This window comes from Epinephelus fuscoguttatus, linkage group LG22 (assembly GCF_011397635.1).
Source record: "Epinephelus fuscoguttatus linkage group LG22, E.fuscoguttatus.final_Chr_v1".
Taxonomy (NCBI): domain Eukaryota; kingdom Metazoa; phylum Chordata; class Actinopteri; order Perciformes; family Serranidae; genus Epinephelus; species Epinephelus fuscoguttatus.
This window is the reverse complement of record NC_064773.1, coordinates 1,817,177-1,837,330: the sequence shown is the minus strand read 5'-3', so window position 1 is coordinate 1,837,330 and position 20,154 is coordinate 1,817,177. Positions and strand designations below refer to the sequence as shown.

The following is a 20,154-nucleotide window of genomic DNA, read 5'->3' as shown; positions in this document are numbered from 1 at the left end:
TGTGTCCAAAGTTTTATTCGAGTCATAGTATTTTTGCTCACAAGTCTCGAGTCAAATGAAACTTTCGGGAAGTCAAGTTGCCAGAAAGTCAGGTCTCTAATGAACGGGTTATCTTTAGGTCTGGAAGCTGAATTATCCATCGCCACCGACGTCTTCAACTCTCCTTCTTTTTCTTTCCAATAACAAAAGTAAAGTGATCCATATTCAGCTCTGCTAATTAGCTTTAGCACACTGGAACTTATTGTATTTTACAGAATCGATTTGAACAACAGACCAGCAACTGCTAACTGCTAATGTTGACGTTAAAACATACGGGCACGTTATGGACAGACTTGCAATGACACGAACCAACCAATCAAATCACACAGCTGGCAGCAAAGGTCAAGGGGACATTACTGGGTAAATGAATCATATGATATTATTGTTAAGTTTGGGTATATGTTCAAGTTAGTCAGCTAAATATTATACGTTTTTAATTCCATATATATGTTTCATCACATAACTATTATGGGTTTTGAGGGGAGGTCGCAGATCAGAGAAGTCAAAAGCTCATCTTGTCTCAATTTGTATCTTAAGTCTTTCACAGGTCCACGTCTCCAGTCTCAAGTTCACAACTGGGATTTAACACATGAAGACAAACAGATAGAAAAACAAAGACCTTTGATTTGGGGAGCAGCAGGGCACTGGAGATGTTTGATAGTGAAGCAGTTAAATATTCAAAGTTTGGACCAACTGTAAAAGTCTAAAGACGTTTCCCACTGAGTTTATTGTCTCTTGTGTCTCAGGTCGGTAAAGGTTACGGCAGCCACGACAGCACCAAGCTCATCTCCACCCGCATCCTCCAGGACTACGGAGACTGGGTGGTTTTCGACAGCATCATCGAGGCGTCGGCGGTGCAGGCCAACCCCTTCGTCCTGCGCTACCTCCACGACTTCCGCTTCTCCTTCAAGGACGGCGGCTTCGTCTACTTCCTGTTCTCTCGGACTCTCGGGGTTCAGGACACCAAGAACTTCACCTTCATCTCCAGGATGTGCGAGGACGATCAGGGCTATTACTCGTACACTGAGCTGCAGCTCAACTGCAGCGCCAGCAACAAGTACAACAAAGCTCAGGTAATGATGCTGTCTGCAGCTGCCGGATAGGCTGTCAGCGTTTTTATTAAAAGGGCAGCAGTGACTCGGAAAAACACATTTAGACATTTTACGTTTGGCTGAGTTTGTCTTAAATTGGAGGCTTTTTACAAATGCCTCGGTCCTGACCCCTGAAAAACTTCAGAAATTGGATTTAAAATGTTCCTGAACCTGAAAAAGCTTCAGTTTGTGGGGTCTCCACTCTCACTGTTCCTCAGGTATATCTGCTAAATACATCTTTTTACTGTAGATATCTAACATTCAGCTTCTTATCTCCTCCTCATCGCCTCCCAGGCTGCTTATGTAGGAACACCAGGTGAAGTTCTGGCTGAGACGATGACCAGATTAGGACAGTATGGAGCCGTATCAGCCTCTGACAAGGTTCTGTTTGTCACCTTCACTTCTGATGAAGACCCGTCTACTTCAGCCATGTGTAGGTGTCGTCTTCATGCTGCCAGATGTTCCTGATAGTTTATGTTGGCAGATATTCCTGATAGTTTATGTTGGCAGATGTTCCTGATAGTTTACGTTGGCAGATGTTGGTTGGTGGCAGAATGTCCAAAAACACATCAAAACATTTCAGTGAAATTTGGCAGAACGTTTGGACATGAGATAAAGAGAAGAGGATGAGCTTTGGATGCAGATTTAGACGCACCATCACCACAATGTGTTTATTTATAAAACACTCTGGACCATGTGACTCTAAGATATAAGTTTTCCAGATTGTTCAACACAAATCTGTTTAAAAAATGGATGTTTAAATGTTGGAAACAGCAGCTGATAAAACAAAGTCACCACAAGCTTTACTCACAGTAATTGCAGCTGTTCTGGAGCTTTTGATCATATCACATGATCTTCATTAACAGATGGAGTGAAGATCAAAAGTGCCTGGTTGACCTTTAACCTTTAACCAACATGGATGAGAAGTCCTTTAAGTGCTCAGAACAAAAAGGAAATTGAAGCATCTACAGTCCAGTAACACCTGGGCAGGGGGCGCTAGAGAGCGAATAATGGAGTAAGACATATTTTGCTGAGCTTCTGCCCAGCTTCTCCCTTTTTAAAATAAAATTGAAGCAGCGCTGATCTACAAACAAGTTCATTCATGGCCCACATGCTCTCTACGTCGCTGAAGTGCGTTTTTTACTCCGTAATGGCAACTAATCTTCAGAAGTACACGACCGTGCGCTGACCCGTCCCTGTACGGATTCATAAGAAATGGGTACAGATGATCTAAAGTCCCAGATCCTTTGAGTTTAAAAGAGAACATTTCTGCTGGCGTAACTGAAAAACTTGCTGAAGACTTTACTATCTAAAGAACGAGCTCCAGGCAGTCAGAACAGAGTTGGTAATAACACCTGAGCAAACGTGAAGGAAAACTCCAGAACAACTTAAAGCCAAACTGGAGTTCTCCCAGATGTTTAGGAATGTGGAAGTTTCAGATTTCCTTTTATTCAAGGTCAGTGACTTATTGTCAAGTTGGCCCTGCCTGTAGGAATCTGACAATCAATGAAACTGTAACCCTTTTTGGACCCATCCACATATAATATTTGGTAAAAAACTGGATGAAATCTATAAGAAAGTACACATCATCCAACACTTCTCGTCATTTAGATTCTTTCTAAAACAAAATGGTAAAAAGTCTGTATTCTTAGCTCCCTGTTGAGGTGGAAATGGTTGTATCAACAGATTTTTTTTATGCCCATTTTGCCCCGGTGTCATCAACAACTCCTCCCACAAGTCATCAACAGCCCCTCCCACAAGTCATCAACAGCCCCTCCCACAAGTCATCAACAGCTCCTCCCACAAGTCATCAACAGCCCCTCCCACAAGTCATCAACAGCCCCTCCCACAAGTCATCAACAGCCCCTCCCACAAGTCATCAACAGCCCCTCCCACAAGTCATCAACAGCTCCTCCCACAAGTCATCAACAGCCCCTCCCACAAGTCATCAACAGCCCCTCCCACAAGTCATCAACAGCTCCTCCCACAAGTCATCAACAGCCCCTCCCACAAGTCATCAACAGCTCCTCCCGTTGCAGAAGGCCGCCTCGGTCTGTTTAAACTAAAAAGGTTCCACCAATATGTCTACCCTACGAGGCGGAAAATTGGGCACCTCGGATCAACTTGTCAATCCGGCTCTGTGTGTCTAAACGCTCGCAGCTTGCCGGCAAAATGACCCAACATTCGCCGATAATCTGGCAGCGTAAAAGGGGCTGTAGATTAAATAAAAGGGAAACTTTGCTTTTCTTCAACCAGCTCTGTGTTGTCACAGTGTGTACAGATAAACAGCGTTTGGTTTCCGCCTGTGCTGCGAGCGTTAGGAGCTCTCCGATCATCCGCCTGCAAAAGTCAGCCAAGTGACATGAAACGCAAATGAGCAGGAAGTTCCAGGTGCTCGCAGTACGTGGGGAAGTCAAACAGCATTTATCTGCACACACTGTGATAATACAGAGCCGGTTGAAAATCAGCAAAACTTCTCTTGAAATGATTCAACTCAACCAGACTCATCTGTCAATGCAGCCGTCTTCACCTCAACAGGGTGATCAGTATACTGATGTGCTGCTGTTTTTAAAACGAAAAGGAGACACATTTTGGAATAAATCATCTTTCTTTTTACAGAGTTCAGTTTGTCATCACTGTATAACATATTTGGATAAGTCCAAAGGGTTTTCATTATTGCCCATTTTCATTGGTTTCAATATTCTTTTGGGCATGGCGAGTTCGACAGTAAGTTTGTAAGTAGTTTTAAGTTTTGTGCAGAATCTGATGACGCTCCACCTGCGGTACGATACAGGTGGTGCTGCAGCATTATGGTCAACGTAGTGTCGAAGGCAGAGGTCACAAATCTGTGTATCTCTTAAAACTTTGCATTATTGTTCTGATACAAACCCCTAATTTCCCAGGTTTTAGAAGATGTATTTTTATTTCTTGTGTTATTTCCAGGTTTTATGGGCTGAGAGAGAGACGGGGTAAAAAGTTTTTCACTACACTGAATGTTCGCTGTACTTTCTTTAACGTATCTGACAGTAAACTTGAACCTGAACTTGTAGGTGGTCCCAACAGATCCAAATAAAACACTAAATAATGAGGATTTTGCAGAACTGGTGTTCTGATTTGTAATTTTTGACGTGTTACTGTTTGGTTTGGAGTTAGATGTGTTATTTATTATCAGAAGAAAGTGAAGGAAATGTGTTCAAACAGTGTTTGTGCTCCTCTCTGCAGGCATGTACCCTCTTCAGTCCATCAATAAGAGGCTGGTGGAGATAATAGGAGCCTGCTACAGCCACAACGGCATCATTAACGAGAAGGCTGCCGTCTACTCGCCTTACTCCTCCAAGTCTGAGGAGCTGTGCAGCAGCAGTAATCAGGTGTGTGTGTGTGTGTGTGTGTGTGTGTGTGTGTGTGTGTGTGAGGGAGATAAAGACTGAAACAATGAGAAAATAACTCATACAAATGTGATTTCTACTCTTCTCCGTCAGAAGGACATGGCAAGGAGATACAAATGTGGAGCAGAGTTCCTGCCCTCGCCGCTGGCCAGCAAGGCCGAGTTCGCCTTAACGTCTGAGCCCCAGTTGGCCCGTAAGGGTCACATGACTGCTGTGGCTGTTGCTGTGGAAATGGGGCACGCTGTGGCGTTCCTGGGCACCGCCACCGGAGAGGTAACGATTGATTGATTCCAGCCTGTGGCCCTTTGCTGCATGCCATCCCCTCTCTTTTTGCCACCTTACACACCTAATACCGCTTATCAATTAAAGGACCCCCCACCCCCCCAAAAAAAAGACGACGAGGATCTTCCCTACATGGATTTAAACTCCACCCCCATTTTGCAGCAAAAACGCCTAAAATGACATACCCAAATTAAAATGCCTGTAGCTTCTGAACCGCTCTGACTACATGCATGCATGAGGTCTTGCCAGAAAGAAAACTCTCTGAAGTTTCTTGTGAAAGTGTCAGAAACACTCTAGGTGATACAGAGACAGAGTAATGGGCCTCTGAAGTCAGTAACAAGTTGAAGATTTTGCCTAAAATAAAATAAAAAATGTGTTTCAGGATGAGTAACTGTCTGTGGCTTCATCTGAGCAGGTAAATGACACTGTGGGGCTGTAGGCACACTATCAATGAACACTTGTTTCAAATTTGAAGAAAACTGCTCAAAGTATGACCATTCTACAGTGTTTTTACCATGAAAAGATCCAGGCGGAGCTCCACATGACAAGTGGGTCACTCTGCTTCAAAACAGTACTATCAGTGATCAAACAACACTCAGCCAGCTTCAAACATTGTACCTTATTGAAATCAGGTGTGATTATGATAGCTGATGTTGTTTATGACACAGAAACACCATAAAATATCACCAAATAAAGCCAAAGCCAGGACGTCGGCGTCCTGGCGGAGTTAGAGAGGTTAAATAATGATAAATAAAAATGTCTCTGTCTCGTCTCTTCAGTCATCTTCACCCAACATTTATTCATTTTAAAATGTGTTAATGCAGTTTCTGTGTTCCCTGCAGGTGCTGAAGGTTCACCTGTCGGCTAACCCTGAGGTGTACGGGCGAGCACCGGGCGACGTCACCGGAGACAAGGTCAACAAGAACCTGCTGTTCGATTCCAGACTCCAACACCTGTACATCACCACAGAGAAAAAGGTCAGAGTCACTCACACTTTGGACGGATTGATTATTCGTTTCCATTTCTCTCCTCCTCCATCCGTCTAACGCGTCTGTGTCGCCACACGAAGAAGGTCAGGAGCTCCGTCATGTGCTTACTTCTGCTCTCTGGTTTCATCCATCAGGCCGAGAGACTTAATGAGTCTTTCATTTATTCTGTCTGTCTTATTTGATCATCTATTCATTCGTTCTACTAACACCAATACATCCGTCTACATTAGCACACAGCAGTCAGCCATTGATTTATTCACTCATTGTCTCTTTGTTTTCCCCTCTGCCTTTTCTCTTCATCTGTCTCCTTTGTCCTTTCATCTTTCGCTCGCCATCATTCTCCGCCGCCACACCGAAAGTGAAATGGATGTTATTGATTTAGAAATGAATTAATTAGAATGCACTTCAAGAGGGCAATTCACTTTCATCAAGTCAAGTGACGATACTCCAGCTTGTTCCATCTGCTCATCTAAATGTATTAGAGCGGCCTCTTCTCGTTGTCAGGCAGCTAAATTATTTCCACAGCTGGTCTGAAGACGGTCTCTACTTAAACACCATCCGTCCGACACCTTCTCTTTACAAGAGAATATTAAAGTCAGATCACAAGTAGGCTGCTAGTGAAGGGGAACTGTGGTATGTTCTAATCTGGACTCTGTTCTCCATGTGTCTGTGTCTCAGTGTCTGACGGGAACAACAGAGAGGCTGCAGCAGTGAGACAGGCTGTACTGTTGCCTCTGTACACACTGACATGACTGTTACTAAAATGACTAACTTATCTTGTCTCGTCCCATCCCATCTTATTTTGTCTTACTTCATCTCATCTTATTTCATCTCATCTCGTCTCATATCATCTAATTCCGTCTTATTTTGTCCTACCTCATCTCATCTTATCTTATCTCATCTCATTCCATCTTATTTTGTCTTACCTCGTCTCATATCATCTCATCCTATCTTATTTTGTCTTACCTCGTCTCATATCATCTCATCCTATCTTATTTTGTCTTACCTCGTCTCATATCATCTCATCCTATCTTATTTTGTCTTACCTCATCTCATATCATCTCATCCTATCTTATTTTGTCTTACCTCATCTCATTCCAGCTTATTTTGTTTTACCTCATTTCATCTTATCTTATGTCATCTCATCTTGTCTTGTCTCATATCATTCCATCTTATTTTGTCTCACTTCATCTAATCTCATTTTATTTAATCTTGTCACATCTCATCCTATCCTATTTTGTCTTGCCTCATATTATCTTATTTCATCTCATCTCGTCTCATCTCATTCCATCTTATGTTGTTTTACTTCATCTCATCTAATCTTATGTCATCTTATCTCGTCTCATCTTATCCCATCTTATTTTGTCTTACTTCATCTCATCTTATTTCATCTTGTCTTGTCTCATCTCATCTCATTCCATTTTATTTTGTCTCACCTCATCTCATTCTATCTTATTTCATCTCATCTCATCTCATCTCATCTCATTCCATCTTATTTTGTCTAACCTCATCTTGTCTCATCTCATTCCATCTTATTTCATCTCATCTCGTCTCATATCATTCCATCTTATTTTGTCTAACCTCATCTCATCTCATCTCATTCCATCTTATTTTGTCTAACCTCATCTTGTCTCATCTCATTCCATCTTATTTTGTCTTACTTCATATCGTTTCATCTCGTCTTGTCTCATCTCATCTTGTCTTATATTATCTCATTTTACCTCATCTCAGTAAAAAATATGTGACAGTTGTCGAGTCGGCTTGATATAAAGGCAGGAATTAGTTCTTCAGCATCCTTGTGATTTAGAAATTGTTGTACTGTGTTTCTGAGGTGGGAAAACGATGTTGTCGTCACCTTGTTAATGTGGGACTTGAAGCTTAGATCTGAATCAAGGATCACACCAAGACTTCAGACTCAGATTTAATCCAGGGGGTTAAATTCCTCAGATTATTAAGCAGCATTTCTGTTTTTGTTGCAGGACAGACAAGCAGGATTCCGGTTTTGTCCCTGTTTAACTTTAGAAAATGACTGCTCTATCTCTGTAGGGATCCTTTCATAATGTTGTCAGACACTTAGCATAACAGTCTGAGCCTGTCAGTGACAAAAACAAACACTGTGAGTGGACACTGACAGTGTGAGCAGAGTGGTTACAGTACAGCCTGTCTCACTGCTGCAGCCTCTCTGTTGTTCCCATCAGACACTGAGACACAGACACATGGAGAACAGAGTCCAGTTTCCCCTGAGGTGATGGATTTATTTATGTTCCATGTCACAGAATTAGTTTGGAAATAACACTGTCAGGGTTTACGACCTGTTTGTATGAAGCACTGAGATGTATCACATGTCTTGGGTGTAACTGTGATTCATCGTCGAAGCATCACAACTGACAGCTGTGACAGTCAAACACAAAACACATGTCTCAGATGGACCCCAGATTTATCACCTTGTTTCTGTGCAGGCGTTCTTTCTTAAAAAAACAGGAGTGATCACGTTTAACTCCTGAGTGTCCTCTGTGTCCAGCTGAGCCCTCGCTCTGAGCCAGAAACTGCTCTCTCAGTGAAATGTGAACATGAAACACATGTTGATACCACTCAGTGTGACTTACAGCTCGTCTATACTTCCTTTACGTATGAAAAAAGATTCAATCTGCTGCCATAGCTAGGAGCAAGTTAGCTAGCAAGCTAAGGTTAACATTCGCATTATTGTTTGTGGTACTAAATCATTACAGACCCAACAAACATTACTGACGGCTTCTATTCGACAACAGTTTTGGGTCTTAGTGCAAACACATGTAGAACTAACAGGCTCCTTGTTGTCTCCAGCTGCCATGTCAACAGTTGAGAAGTTTGTCACAAAGATGGCGGCCGTTGGGAAGTGTCCATCATTCCACACTCACCTTTCAGACCATTTTGAGTGCACCAGTAGGACACTGCATTTTCTCGTACTATGCAGTGTGAAGGCACTTGCGCACTTAAAATATGAAGGGTTTAGTACAGAATATGTGATTTGAGACTCACTGTATATTTTGATGTTAGTGTGTTTCCATTCATCAGATCAACAGAAACAAAAATTCAATTTCACACAAAACTGATAAAAAAAAAAAGATTCTTTTGCATCATCAGTTTTAAAGCGATGGACGTTTTGTCCTGCCTGTTTTTCACAATAAGAGCTCCTTCACAATAAAAGCCTGTCATGTGTTTGCAGATCACGAAGGTTCCAGTCCAGGCCTGCCACCAGAAGACAGACTGCCACTCCTGCGTCTCTATGAAGGACCCGTACTGTGGCTGGTGTGTCCTGGAGGGAAAGTGAGTCACTCTAAGTGTCTGTGAAGGTTTTTAATAAACTTTCAGTTCACTTGTTTGTATGTGAATTTTGATTAATGAAGTGCAGGAGAAAATAAAACGTAACATAAAAAGTAGCAGCGAATAAAAATATTCCAGTAAAGTACCTCATATTTGTTCTGTAGTACAGCGGTTGAGTACATGTACTTGGTTGCTTTCCATCACTGGTGAAGTTAGACGTGATCACCATCTTCTCGACTCACAGGTGCACCAGGAAGAAGGAGTGCAGCAGGTGGAGGGAGGAGAACACCTGGCTGTGGTCGCCCAATCAGCAGTGTGTTCAGATCAAGGCCTTCAACCCGCCGAACCTCAGCTGCAAGAAGACTCAGCAGGTAGGAGACAAGGAACACGTAGGATTTCTCTCTGAGCTCAATCCACTTCCTGTTGAGCTCGTGGGAGAGCTGGTAGATGGGTCCAACAACCACGGACTGTCACCCAGGAGGCCGGTGTTCACTTCCTGTAAGATTGTAAAGCCAAACCCTGTTCTTTTTTCCTAAACCCAACCACACGTGTGTTGGTGAAGGAAAAAAACATCAGTTGGTGGTGTTGTACCGACGTAGTGCTTTTATTTTGAAAGAGACTGTATCAAACTGTACATTTCCTGTGAAAACAGAAGTGTATTTTGAAAACAGACAATGCATGTAACAGGCTGAAGTTGACACGGCGTCCCAGAACGTCAACAACCAACACACCCAGGGTGCCAAGTCCTTTTCCTTCTGAGCTCAGGTTCTTACCCTCTGGTGCGTGGCCCCCTCAGGGCCCCTCAGAGGAGTCTCAGAGCAGTGACAGTCTGCCTGATGCTCAGTGACATTTTCATTTACACAGTGTGGATGTGACTCAGGTGTTTATTGTATAGAATCAGTTCTGTTTGTGCTGACGGTTGTTCCTGACCGCAGCTCTGAAGGTTTCAGGCTGATTCAGCTTATAAAGTGAAATATTGTCTCGCACAGAAAGTGCTGATGACGCCTCGATACAGTGAATCACATATGAGCAACAACAACAACACTGTTTGTCATTATTGACCGTGTTGGCTGTGGATGTTTGCAGCTCACTCAGAGCTGTTCGATCTGTTTCTGATACTTCAGCTCCTGTGCCTCATCCAAACTCTTAATATACAGAGCATCTCTTTTACTATGGTCCCATGAACGCCTCTTCAGCATGTGGAGAAGGCTAAAGCTTACTGAGTTTGCTAAGCCGTGATCAGACGATCACTCTTCTGGGTAGGGTTCAGTAAACGGTCAATTCTAATTTCAGCTCAATTGAAAATGCTTCAGTCGTCCCTCATCGGGTAGTTTCAAGGCATCAGACAGAAACACACACAGAGCCTTTTCACACCTGAAGGTCCAAACCAAGGCTTGTGTTTCTGCTGAGTTTTTTCTTTCATGTTGCATTGATGCGAGTGCACAAAAGAACTCTACATGTCATACCTACTTCCTGTCGTCATCTCCTGTGTGACCTGTGCCATGTGCCACCACGGTTCATTTTGTTTTGTTGTTCTTCTTTTTCATTCTGACGTCAGCCGGCCAGAACTTCCTGGATTCAGTGGTTGTTTTGCTCAAGATCTCATTATGACATGTCTAAAGCCTAGTTCACATTACACGATTTTCACCCATTGCGGAGACTATCGTAATCTTTTGAGTGTTCATACTTGGCGACGTGTGTTTCTGCATAGGGAGTCTCGCCAAATGCGTTACGACCTGTGTGTGCACACCACAAGATTTCTCCACCAAGCCCTCGCCGACAGGGCCCCAGATAACATGATGATGTCACCAAACTACGTTTTTTAATTTGGAGACGACACATCGTAAAGGCGTGGATATTCTTCCCAGTCGATGTTGATTCAGATCTGCCTCCAGGGCCTGGGTCCAAACACAACGCGCTCCCCGTGATCCTGTGGATGCCGCCATTGTTGTTGTTGCTTGCCGGCTTGTCAGTGTTGCCAGATCTTGGGAGAGAAACAAGCAACCAGGGCTATGGAAACAAGCCCAAAAGAAGCAACTCCACTTCAGAAACAAGCCTAGAGTCGTGGCTAATAAGCGGACCTGGCAACCCTGCGGCTTGTCCTCCTCACATTTCTTCCGTCCTCCTGCGTGCTGACGTGGGACGTATACCGCCTCTCATTGGCTGATGCTCTTTGTCAGTCGTGTCACACTTCTCCAGTTCTCTAGCATGCCAGATATCCAGTCCCAGTCGCAGACGAGGGGGCGACTTGCTCGTAGGCTTGTTCACACGAGGACTCGTTGTGGCAGACTATCTGCCGACTCACCTCCGTCCCAAGGTGGCTCTCAAGATCCTCTGTGACGTCAAAATCGCTGTGACAATCGTGTAATGTGAACTAGGCTTGAGATGTAATAATGCTAAGTGTCTTCCTAATTTGTCGGGTTTCATACTGTCAGCTGCGGTCAGAGTTTTCAGACACTGGTCTCTCCTCGTCTCCCAAAACATTCACTGTCAACCAAAAAGCATGAGAGGCTTATTAGAGAGTCACATTTTCTTCTTGACTTGTTTTTTGGTTGATTACTTTCAGTTGGAAACTTATTTTGGCAGTTTGTATCCGCGATCCAGAGGGAGCTCGGAGTAGAGCCGCTGCTCCTTCATGTTGAGGTGGTTCAACATCTGATCAGGATCCTCCTGGTCCAGCTGGTAGGAGGCCCCGGGGCAGACCCAGAACACACTGGAGGGATTATAGATCTCATCTGGTCTGGGAACACCTCGGGGTCCTCCAGGAGGAGCTGGAGAGTGTCTGGAGTATTTTGCTCAGCCTGCTGTCCCCACAACCCAAGATTATGATTTCTTTAGTTTTGGGTACATCAGAATCCCCCCAGAAAGATCTCCAGCACCAGTTCACAAATCTATATACTGGGCAGGATAAAACATTCATTTAGCAGCCAGTTGTTAGTAAATATGTAGGATTTGTTTTCACTTACAAACATGGCTATTATGTGTCTGGTTAAATTCGGGCAGTACCTCGCCGTTTGGCTGGTGGACAAAAGGGTAAATTGCCCCCCGATCATGGGTCCATCTGACTGATGGAGGAGAGACATGGTTTCTTTAAACAGGTGTAGTCAGGAGGTCATGTGACCTGAAGAGCTAAAAACCCTTAAATGATTTGGTCCGACAGGTTTTAGTGAAGAGTTCTCTTGCTTAACGTCTCCCTCTTCCTGAAAAGAAGAACAAAACTCTTATCTTCATGATTTCGAGGAGAAGAAATGATCATAGCCGGCAGCATGAAAGTAACGATGAGCAAACTGATTTCAGTAACACTCTAAAATTCAGAATGAAAACGCTGCAGCAGCTGTTTTGAGAGGATGGTGCGCTGCGCGGCTGTGTCTGAAGCTGACGGCTGAACTTTGTGAATTAATGAGGAATTGATCAAAGAGCTGATTTAAAGAGAGACGCGTCGTCCTTCAATATGTAGAGACTGAAGACTGACCTTCCTCCCATCATGCCTCTCTGCTCTCAGAATAAATCCACTGCTGTTAGACTTCACACACGTTCAGCTCAGACACACGGCACTCATTCATTAGGAAGTTTATCTGAAACTTGAGCTGCTGACAGGAATGTGTTGTGTATGGAGATTATAACATTTAATTCTCACAGTCGTCCTCATCAGACACGATAAACACGGCAACATTATGGCTGCGTGTTAATTACAATCAGGTCAGGTTATGATAAACACTATGCAAATACAGGCAGGAAGTTTTATAAAGTTGGGCTGTGAAGACTTTGTCTCTAACGTCATGTCTGGTTCCTTCAGACTGAACTGGATTCAGTCCTCAGGGACAAACTTAGGTCCAGTTTAAGTGTCAAGTCTCGATCAGCAAATTAATGATGATCAATATTTGTCTTTGAAAGGCTTTTTAATGCCTCTGCGCCATCGATAGCTGAGACATTATGCTTCGGATTCTTGTGACAGCAATATCTCAAGAACACCAAGAGGAATTTTTTGCAAATTGGGCACAAACGTCCACTTGGACTCAAGAATTAGCTGATTGGAATTTGTTGGTTTGAAGTCAAAGGTCAGTGTGACCTCACAAAATATGTTGTTGGCCATAACTCAAGAATTCATTTGCTCATTGTGACAATATTTCACACAAAAGTCAAACAGGATAAAATAATGAAATGATGACATTTTATATCCAAGAGGTCAACAAAGGTCAAATTTGGCACACGTTCATTTGGACTCAACGATGAACTGATTAGATTTTGGTGGTCATAGTCACTGTGGTATCTGTCTCATCCTCGTGAGCAGGATATCTCCAGAACACCTTAATGGAATTTCTTCAACACAAACGTCCACCTGGACTGAAGACTAAACTGATTAGAATTTGGTGGTCGAAGTTCAAAGGTCAGGGTCAGTGTGACCGCACAAAATATGTTTTCTCTCAGTCCTTGTCAAAATAAACTTACAATGTAAGTAAAATACTTTGTTTTTAGGATGAAGTTTAGGTTAGGCGCTTAGGTTTACTAAACAAACATCATGGTTTGGCCTTAAATTCAAACAAACAGTGAGCTCCTGGGTGAAAGTCTGGAGTTTGTTTGACCCTTCCACTTTGTCACTCTTTATACCATGGCAGCTTCCGGCAGTGTTACAGTGTGTCGCAGACTGATGTTTGACGACTTGGACTGTTGCCTGCTGCCTCTAAAACTGACACACCTGGTGCATATCAAACTGCCGCAAAGGGTGCCTCTGTGTGTCCGTGTTTGACGCTGATGTCAACTGACAAATTAGCAGTATTTGACAACATGAGTTGTTGCCTGCTGCCCCCAGAACCAACGTGCTCAGTGCGTATCATACCGCCACAAAGGTGCCTGGTGTCAGAAACCAAACTCACTGACAAAACAGCGGTATTTGACAAGTTGGGTTGTAATAATAATAATAATAATAATAAATTTTATTTATAAGGCGCCTCTCATAGCACTCAAGGTTGCCGTACAACAATAAAAAAAAAACCAAACAGGTAATACAATTAAAACACATCTAAACACAACAGAAAAACAGTGCAGAGTTTGCACAGAGGAAGACAGAGGAAACATTAACACTCATACGCCTGCCTAAACAGGTAGCTTTTGAGGTGGGACTTGAAAGCTAAAATAGAGTCAATGTTCCTGATGTCAGGGGGGAGGGAGTTCCAGAGACGAGGGGCAGAGCGGCTGAAGGCTCTGGACCCCATGGTGGACAGACGGGCTGGACAGGCTGATGGAGGAGGCAGACCTGAGAGACCGGGTGGGGGTGTTGATGTGTAGGAGGGCAGAGAAGTTATGGATGGCCTTAAATGTATGGAGGATTTTATAGTTAATACAGTGTTTGATGGGAAGCCAGTGGAGCTGATGTAGAACGGGGGTGATGTGACTGATGGATGGTGTTCTGGTGATGATACGGGCAGCAGAGTTTTGGGGGGAGACCAAAGAGAAGGGAATTGCAGTAATCCAGGCGGGAAGTGACCAGAGAGTGAACCAGGATTGCGGCGCTGTTGGGAGTGAGTGAAGGGCGGAGGCGGTTGATGTTGCGGAGGTGGAAGTAGGCGGATCGGATGGTGTTGTTGATGTGGGTATGGAATGATAGGGTGCTGTCGAGGACGACACCCAGACTCTTAACCTGAGGGGAGGAGGAAACCGAGGAGTTGTCTATGGTGAGTGTGAAACTGGGATGTTTGGTGAGGGTGGACTTTGAGCCAATGAGGACTTCTCAGTTTGATCACTGTTGAGTTTGAGGAAATTTGAGGAGAACCATTTCCTGCAAGCAGGCACAGAGGGAGGAGGCAGGAAGGTGGACATGGGTTTGGAGGAAACATAGAGCTGGGTGTCGTCCGCGTAACAGTGACAATGGATATTATGTTTACGGAATATCAGTCCATGTGGGAGGAGGTAAATAATAAATAGGATAGGGCCAAAGACAGAGCCATGGGGAACACTGGAGGAGAGGGGGGATGGATGGGATGTGTATTATTTCAACTGGATGAACTGAGTACGGCCAGAGAGATATGAGTGAAACCAGCCAGAGCATAGCCCTCTGCCTCTGAAACCGATGCACCTGGTGCATATCATACCGCCGCAAAGTGCCTCTGTGTGTCCGTGTTTGACGCTGATGTCAACTGACAAAACGGCAGTATTTGACAAGTTGAGTTGATGCCTGCTGCCCCCAAAAGCAACGTGCTCGTGCGTATCATACCGCCACAAATGTACCTCTGTGTGTCAGTGTCTGATGTCATGATTACTGAAACATGGCAGTATTTGAGGACTTGGGTTGTGGCCTGCTGACTCCAAAACTGATGCACCTTGTGCGTTTCTTACTGCTGTGTAAAGTGCCTCTGTGTGTCGGTGCCTGACACCAAACTCACTGACAAAACTGTGGTACTTGATGAGTTGGGTTGTTGTCAGCTGTCTCTAAAACCGACGCGTCCGGTGCATTTCATACAGCCGCAAAGGTGCCTCTGTGCATTGATGCACTGACAAAATGGCGGGATTTGACAAGTTGGAAGTGAGAATAGCCAAAGTTATTGTGTTCAGTTACTTTTTGTATGATTACAACATGACACCCACAATTCATCACAATCATAAGCACATGATTAATACAGAAAATGAATGATGATGCAGCATTTTCAATATTAAACCAACAACACTGACTTTCTCTAAAAACATTATCAGAGCAGTAACCTGCATTAGTTATCTCCAAATACTCAGAGCCTGAGTCCTGATGGTGTTCAGTGACGTGTTCAGGAAGTCGAGTCAGTTCTCGAGTCCTCAGTTCGTGACCTGAGTTTGACTCGAGTCGACCTCAAATCTGATCTTAGTGAGATTTTAATGAGTCATGCTTCAGATGCTGTGAAGTCTCAAACACAGAAACTTTGTCCACTGGCAGTGCTGAGTGTTTTAATTTGGACTCCATTATGTGTAAATCCTCTGAGAGTGAGGTCAGTTTGTGGTGAGAGGAGTCCGGCAGCAGACGACTCTTTAAGTCGACCTCAGCAAACAGCAGCGCCGATGAATCTGCTGCATCTTAATTAGGGAGTTTGGGACCGTCGCCTCCTGCGCAGCCCCTCGTTTGTGATTTTAATCTGATGAGACGCTTGGATTTTGGCTTTAAATACTTTTACTTTTGCCTGCTGCAGCTTTACATTCTTAAAAAGAGGAGGAAGTCTCGGGTGAATTCATTGAGGGGCTTCTCTCCGTTTCCACAGATCAGAAAGTTTGGAATTAAAACTTTAGCAGAGAAATTAAAACGGGTGAGGTCAGCGAGGACTAATGAGGAGGCTGATTCCTCCACAGCACAGATGAATAGTAATTATTACTGCACACACACACACACACACACACACACACACACAGGGACAAATGACATACGTGGTTGCACGTCTGCGCACACACACACACACACACACACACACACACACAGGCGTATGCACAATTTATCAAGGTCAGCCAGATGGATTTAAATTCTTACTTCTTCTCTCTAACTTACACACACATCTCTTTGTTGCACACACACACACACACACACACACACACACACACACACACACACACTCTGAGTTACACCAGGAAACACTCTGAATCAAGATGCTTCATGTTACAAACCAGCGTTTCTCTGACGCTGCTCGTCACAAAGGTTTTGTCTACTATGGTGGCCGACATGAAAACATGAATGTCTCTATCTAGAGCCAGTGTGTGGTTTGTCCACTCTGGGCTACTGTAGAAACATGGCGGTGCAACATGGTGATCTCTGCAGACGAGGACCTGCTGCCTGTGTAGATATAAACAGCTCATTGTGAGGGAACCAGATACACCAAAGAAAGCGTCTCCTCCCCGTGTTAGCCGTGATGGTCTCAGGTCGTTGTGGCCGGTGTTCAATAAGACGGACTGCTTTGTGGCATTATTGGATTTACAAGATATTTGCATCTGTGTGATGAAGCACGTTGTCAGCTGTTTAATTGATCCGACAAAAGTCGCCAGAAATAGATATTTCTGTCTGTTTTTTTATCTTTAAGTGGTCGAATCTCCTGAAAAATGTGCTTAATTATAATATATATTGGTGAAACACTGTGAGGCAACATGTAGTGTGATAAATATGGAGTCAAAGGAGAGCCAAAAGAAAATACATGTGGGATTATGAAGAGGAACTTATTTATTATTTAATTTGTTTCTCTTTATATTTCCATCTTTTGCATTTAGTTATTTTTTCCTCTGTATATATTGTTTACTAAATTATTATTTTATTTATTACTCTGTAGATTTTCATATTTTTATTCACTTTATATTTTTATTTTCTTTTTTCCAATTTTTTTAATGTATTGTTTTAGTTTTTTTTAATTAAATTCTCTGCGTATATCCACATTTATTTTTTTTAGTATTTTAGATTAAAAAATCTTTTAATCTTTTTCTTTTATTCTTTATTTTGGCACTGCCATGACTCCATAACATGTAGTGTGATAAAAATGTAAAATCTAACTCAGTACTCGTCAGCAGGAAACAGCTGCTGTTGGTTTTGGATTTTCTTGATAATAATAAAAAAGATTAAATCATTCTTGTTCTTGTCTCAGTGACGGTGTCTCAGTGTCACACTCGCAGACGCAGGAAACACTTTCAGTTCATGTGACAGCAGCCAGTCGAGGTGTGAGCTGAAAGTAACGACGTCTGTATTCTCATTCTTCTCTCTGTGACTCGTCTTCCTCCTCCTCTAACCTCCCTCCTCTTCCTCACTCTCCTGCAGGTGGACATCAACATCCCGACCCTCCCCGCACTGACCATCACAGACAGACTGCAGTGTGAGTTCGGCACTTCTGTCAGCGGAGCTGTGGTGAATGAAGTCAACGGTCAGGTGCAGGTTACCTGTGCGCTGCCCGACCCCTCGGAGATCCCGCCCACTCCTGACCAGCAGGGTAGGTGTCTCTTACTGTACAGGAAGTGTTTCTAAATATGTGGAGGTTTCCTGTGGAGTCATGCTTGGTTTCATTTGACTCTGGAGTTGCATGTTGCAGGCGGCATTACCATGTTCTTCCTGCTTACTGTGTGACAAAGAATTGATTTCAAAATGCTCTAAAGTCTGAAGAGTTTGTGGACAAAATACATTCCTGATCTGCACCTCTGAACTCGAGGTTTGCTCCAAGTCTCAGTTCTTTCAAATTAAGGCTCAGAGGAATCCTGGAAGCTGGAGGTTTTCATATTTTTTTGGGGACATGTTTATTAAATTATTTTTTTACATTTTATTATGTTTTTTTGGGACATTTTATTAATTTTTTTGATACATTATTAATTTTTTTTGGAAAATTTGATGAACTTTTTTTGACATTTTATACATTTTTTCATGTTGTTGTTTTTCTTACATTTTACAAGTTTTTTGGGACATTTTTTTCAATTTTTTGGACATTTTATTAATTTATTTTATGCATTAATAATTTTTTTGGACATTTGATGAACTTTTTTGACATTTTATTGATTTTTTTTAATTTTACAAATATTTTTAGACATTAATTTTTTGATACATTATAAAAAAAAATTGGACATTTGATGAACTTGTTTTTGACATTTTATACATTTTTTGGGGACATTTTATTATTATTATTTTACATTTTATCAAATTTTTCACATTATTTTTTTACATTTTGCAAAATTTTTTGGACATTTTTTTAATTTTTGGACATTTTATTATTTTTTTGATACATTATTAAAAAAAATTGAAAATTTGATTAACTTTTTTTGACATTTTATTAATTTTTTGGGGACATTTTATTGATTTTTTTTTACATTTACATTTTCAGTTTTTTTTCACATTATTTTTTTTTTACAATTTACACATTTTTTTGGACATTTTATTAATTTTTTTTGACATTTTATTAACATTTTTTCTGACATCAAAATATTTTGAGATTTTTAATAATAATATATAGTAATAATAATATAATATTTTTCAGACATTTTTATCCTGGTCAGAGCGCGTTCCTTCGTCTTTACTGCGGTGGCCCAGGTTCAAGTCTGGTCCAGGGCCCTTTGCTGCATGTCATCCTCTCTGTCTCCGTTGCCCTTCCCGTCTTTATCTCTCTCTCAACATCAAATACAGTAGAATAAAATAAAATAAAATCAAGGCTTCAAACTCTTCTGTTTGCCTTGTGTTTAATTTAGGAGCAGTCATTTGTTTTTAATTCTCCTGTTTAATCTGTTTAATTTAAAATCTGTTTTGTTTTTCTCTTTTGAAATTTAATTACACTGTGTGTAACACTGTGTGTGTGTTGTCTTTCATATCTTGTTTCTTGTGTAAATCTCTGGCAGCTGTCGTGTTGTTGAAAGGTGTTTTACAGATGTACTGACTGGGCCTTCAGTCAGGCTGGAAAACTGTTCACAAGACTCATGTTTTATTTTTACTCAAAACAGCATCAAGAAATCTGATAATTTAGCTGCAGAACATGTGAATTTAAACACTTTTCACTGGTGTGTGTGTGTGTGTGTGTGTGTGTGTGTGTGTGTGTGTCTCCAGACTACGTGTCCGTCCCGGTCAAGGTTCTGGTGAACGACAACATCTTGGTGACGCGTGGAGAGTATCACTTCTACAACTGTGCTGCTACAGTCAGGAAGAACCAGAACACACCGTAAGACACACACACACACACACACACACACACACGAGTCAAACACACATGTAAGCCTTGTGTGTTGTTGTGTTGTTCAGGTGTATCGCGTGTGTGACCAGTGAGTGGGGCTGTCAGTGGAACGCTCAGGATCACAGCTGCAGCGACAACGACGACATGACGGGAGGAAGTCACATCATCAAACCACAACAGGTGTGTGTGTGTGTGTGTGTGTGTGTGTGTGTGTGTGTGTGTGTGTCTGTGTGTACTGTTCGGTGGAGCAAGAAGTTCTCTAGTAAAAGTATTTAATTAAAACTACAACCATCGTCTGATGGTTTAAAGAGCTGGACTGAACTATAATGTGTTGGTTCTGATTATTAAACTCATCACACCTCTTCCTCCTGTGTGATGATGAAGATGATGATGGTTATTTTTACTAATGAGCTCTGACTTCCTGTCCCGC

General features: G+C 42.5%; 1 protein-coding gene across 1 annotated transcript in view; it reads left to right on the top strand.

Annotated features, from left to right (window-relative positions):
• LOC125883246 (plexin-B2-like) overlaps window positions 1–20,154 on the top strand; it is a 259,257-nt gene that overhangs the window by 195,809 nt on the left and 43,294 nt on the right. The window contains exons 5-14 of the mRNA XM_049567498.1: window positions 786–1,112; window positions 1,425–1,563; window positions 4,353–4,498; window positions 4,610–4,789; window positions 5,641–5,775; window positions 8,993–9,093; window positions 9,335–9,461; window positions 17,840–18,008; window positions 19,601–19,712; window positions 19,793–19,904. Coding sequence (XP_049423455.1) covers window positions 786–1,112; window positions 1,425–1,563; window positions 4,353–4,498; window positions 4,610–4,789; window positions 5,641–5,775; window positions 8,993–9,093; window positions 9,335–9,461; window positions 17,840–18,008; window positions 19,601–19,712; window positions 19,793–19,904 — 1,548 coding nt within the window. The remainder of the gene's footprint in view (window positions 1–785; window positions 1,113–1,424; window positions 1,564–4,352; window positions 4,499–4,609; window positions 4,790–5,640; window positions 5,776–8,992; window positions 9,094–9,334; window positions 9,462–17,839; window positions 18,009–19,600; window positions 19,713–19,792; window positions 19,905–20,154) is intronic.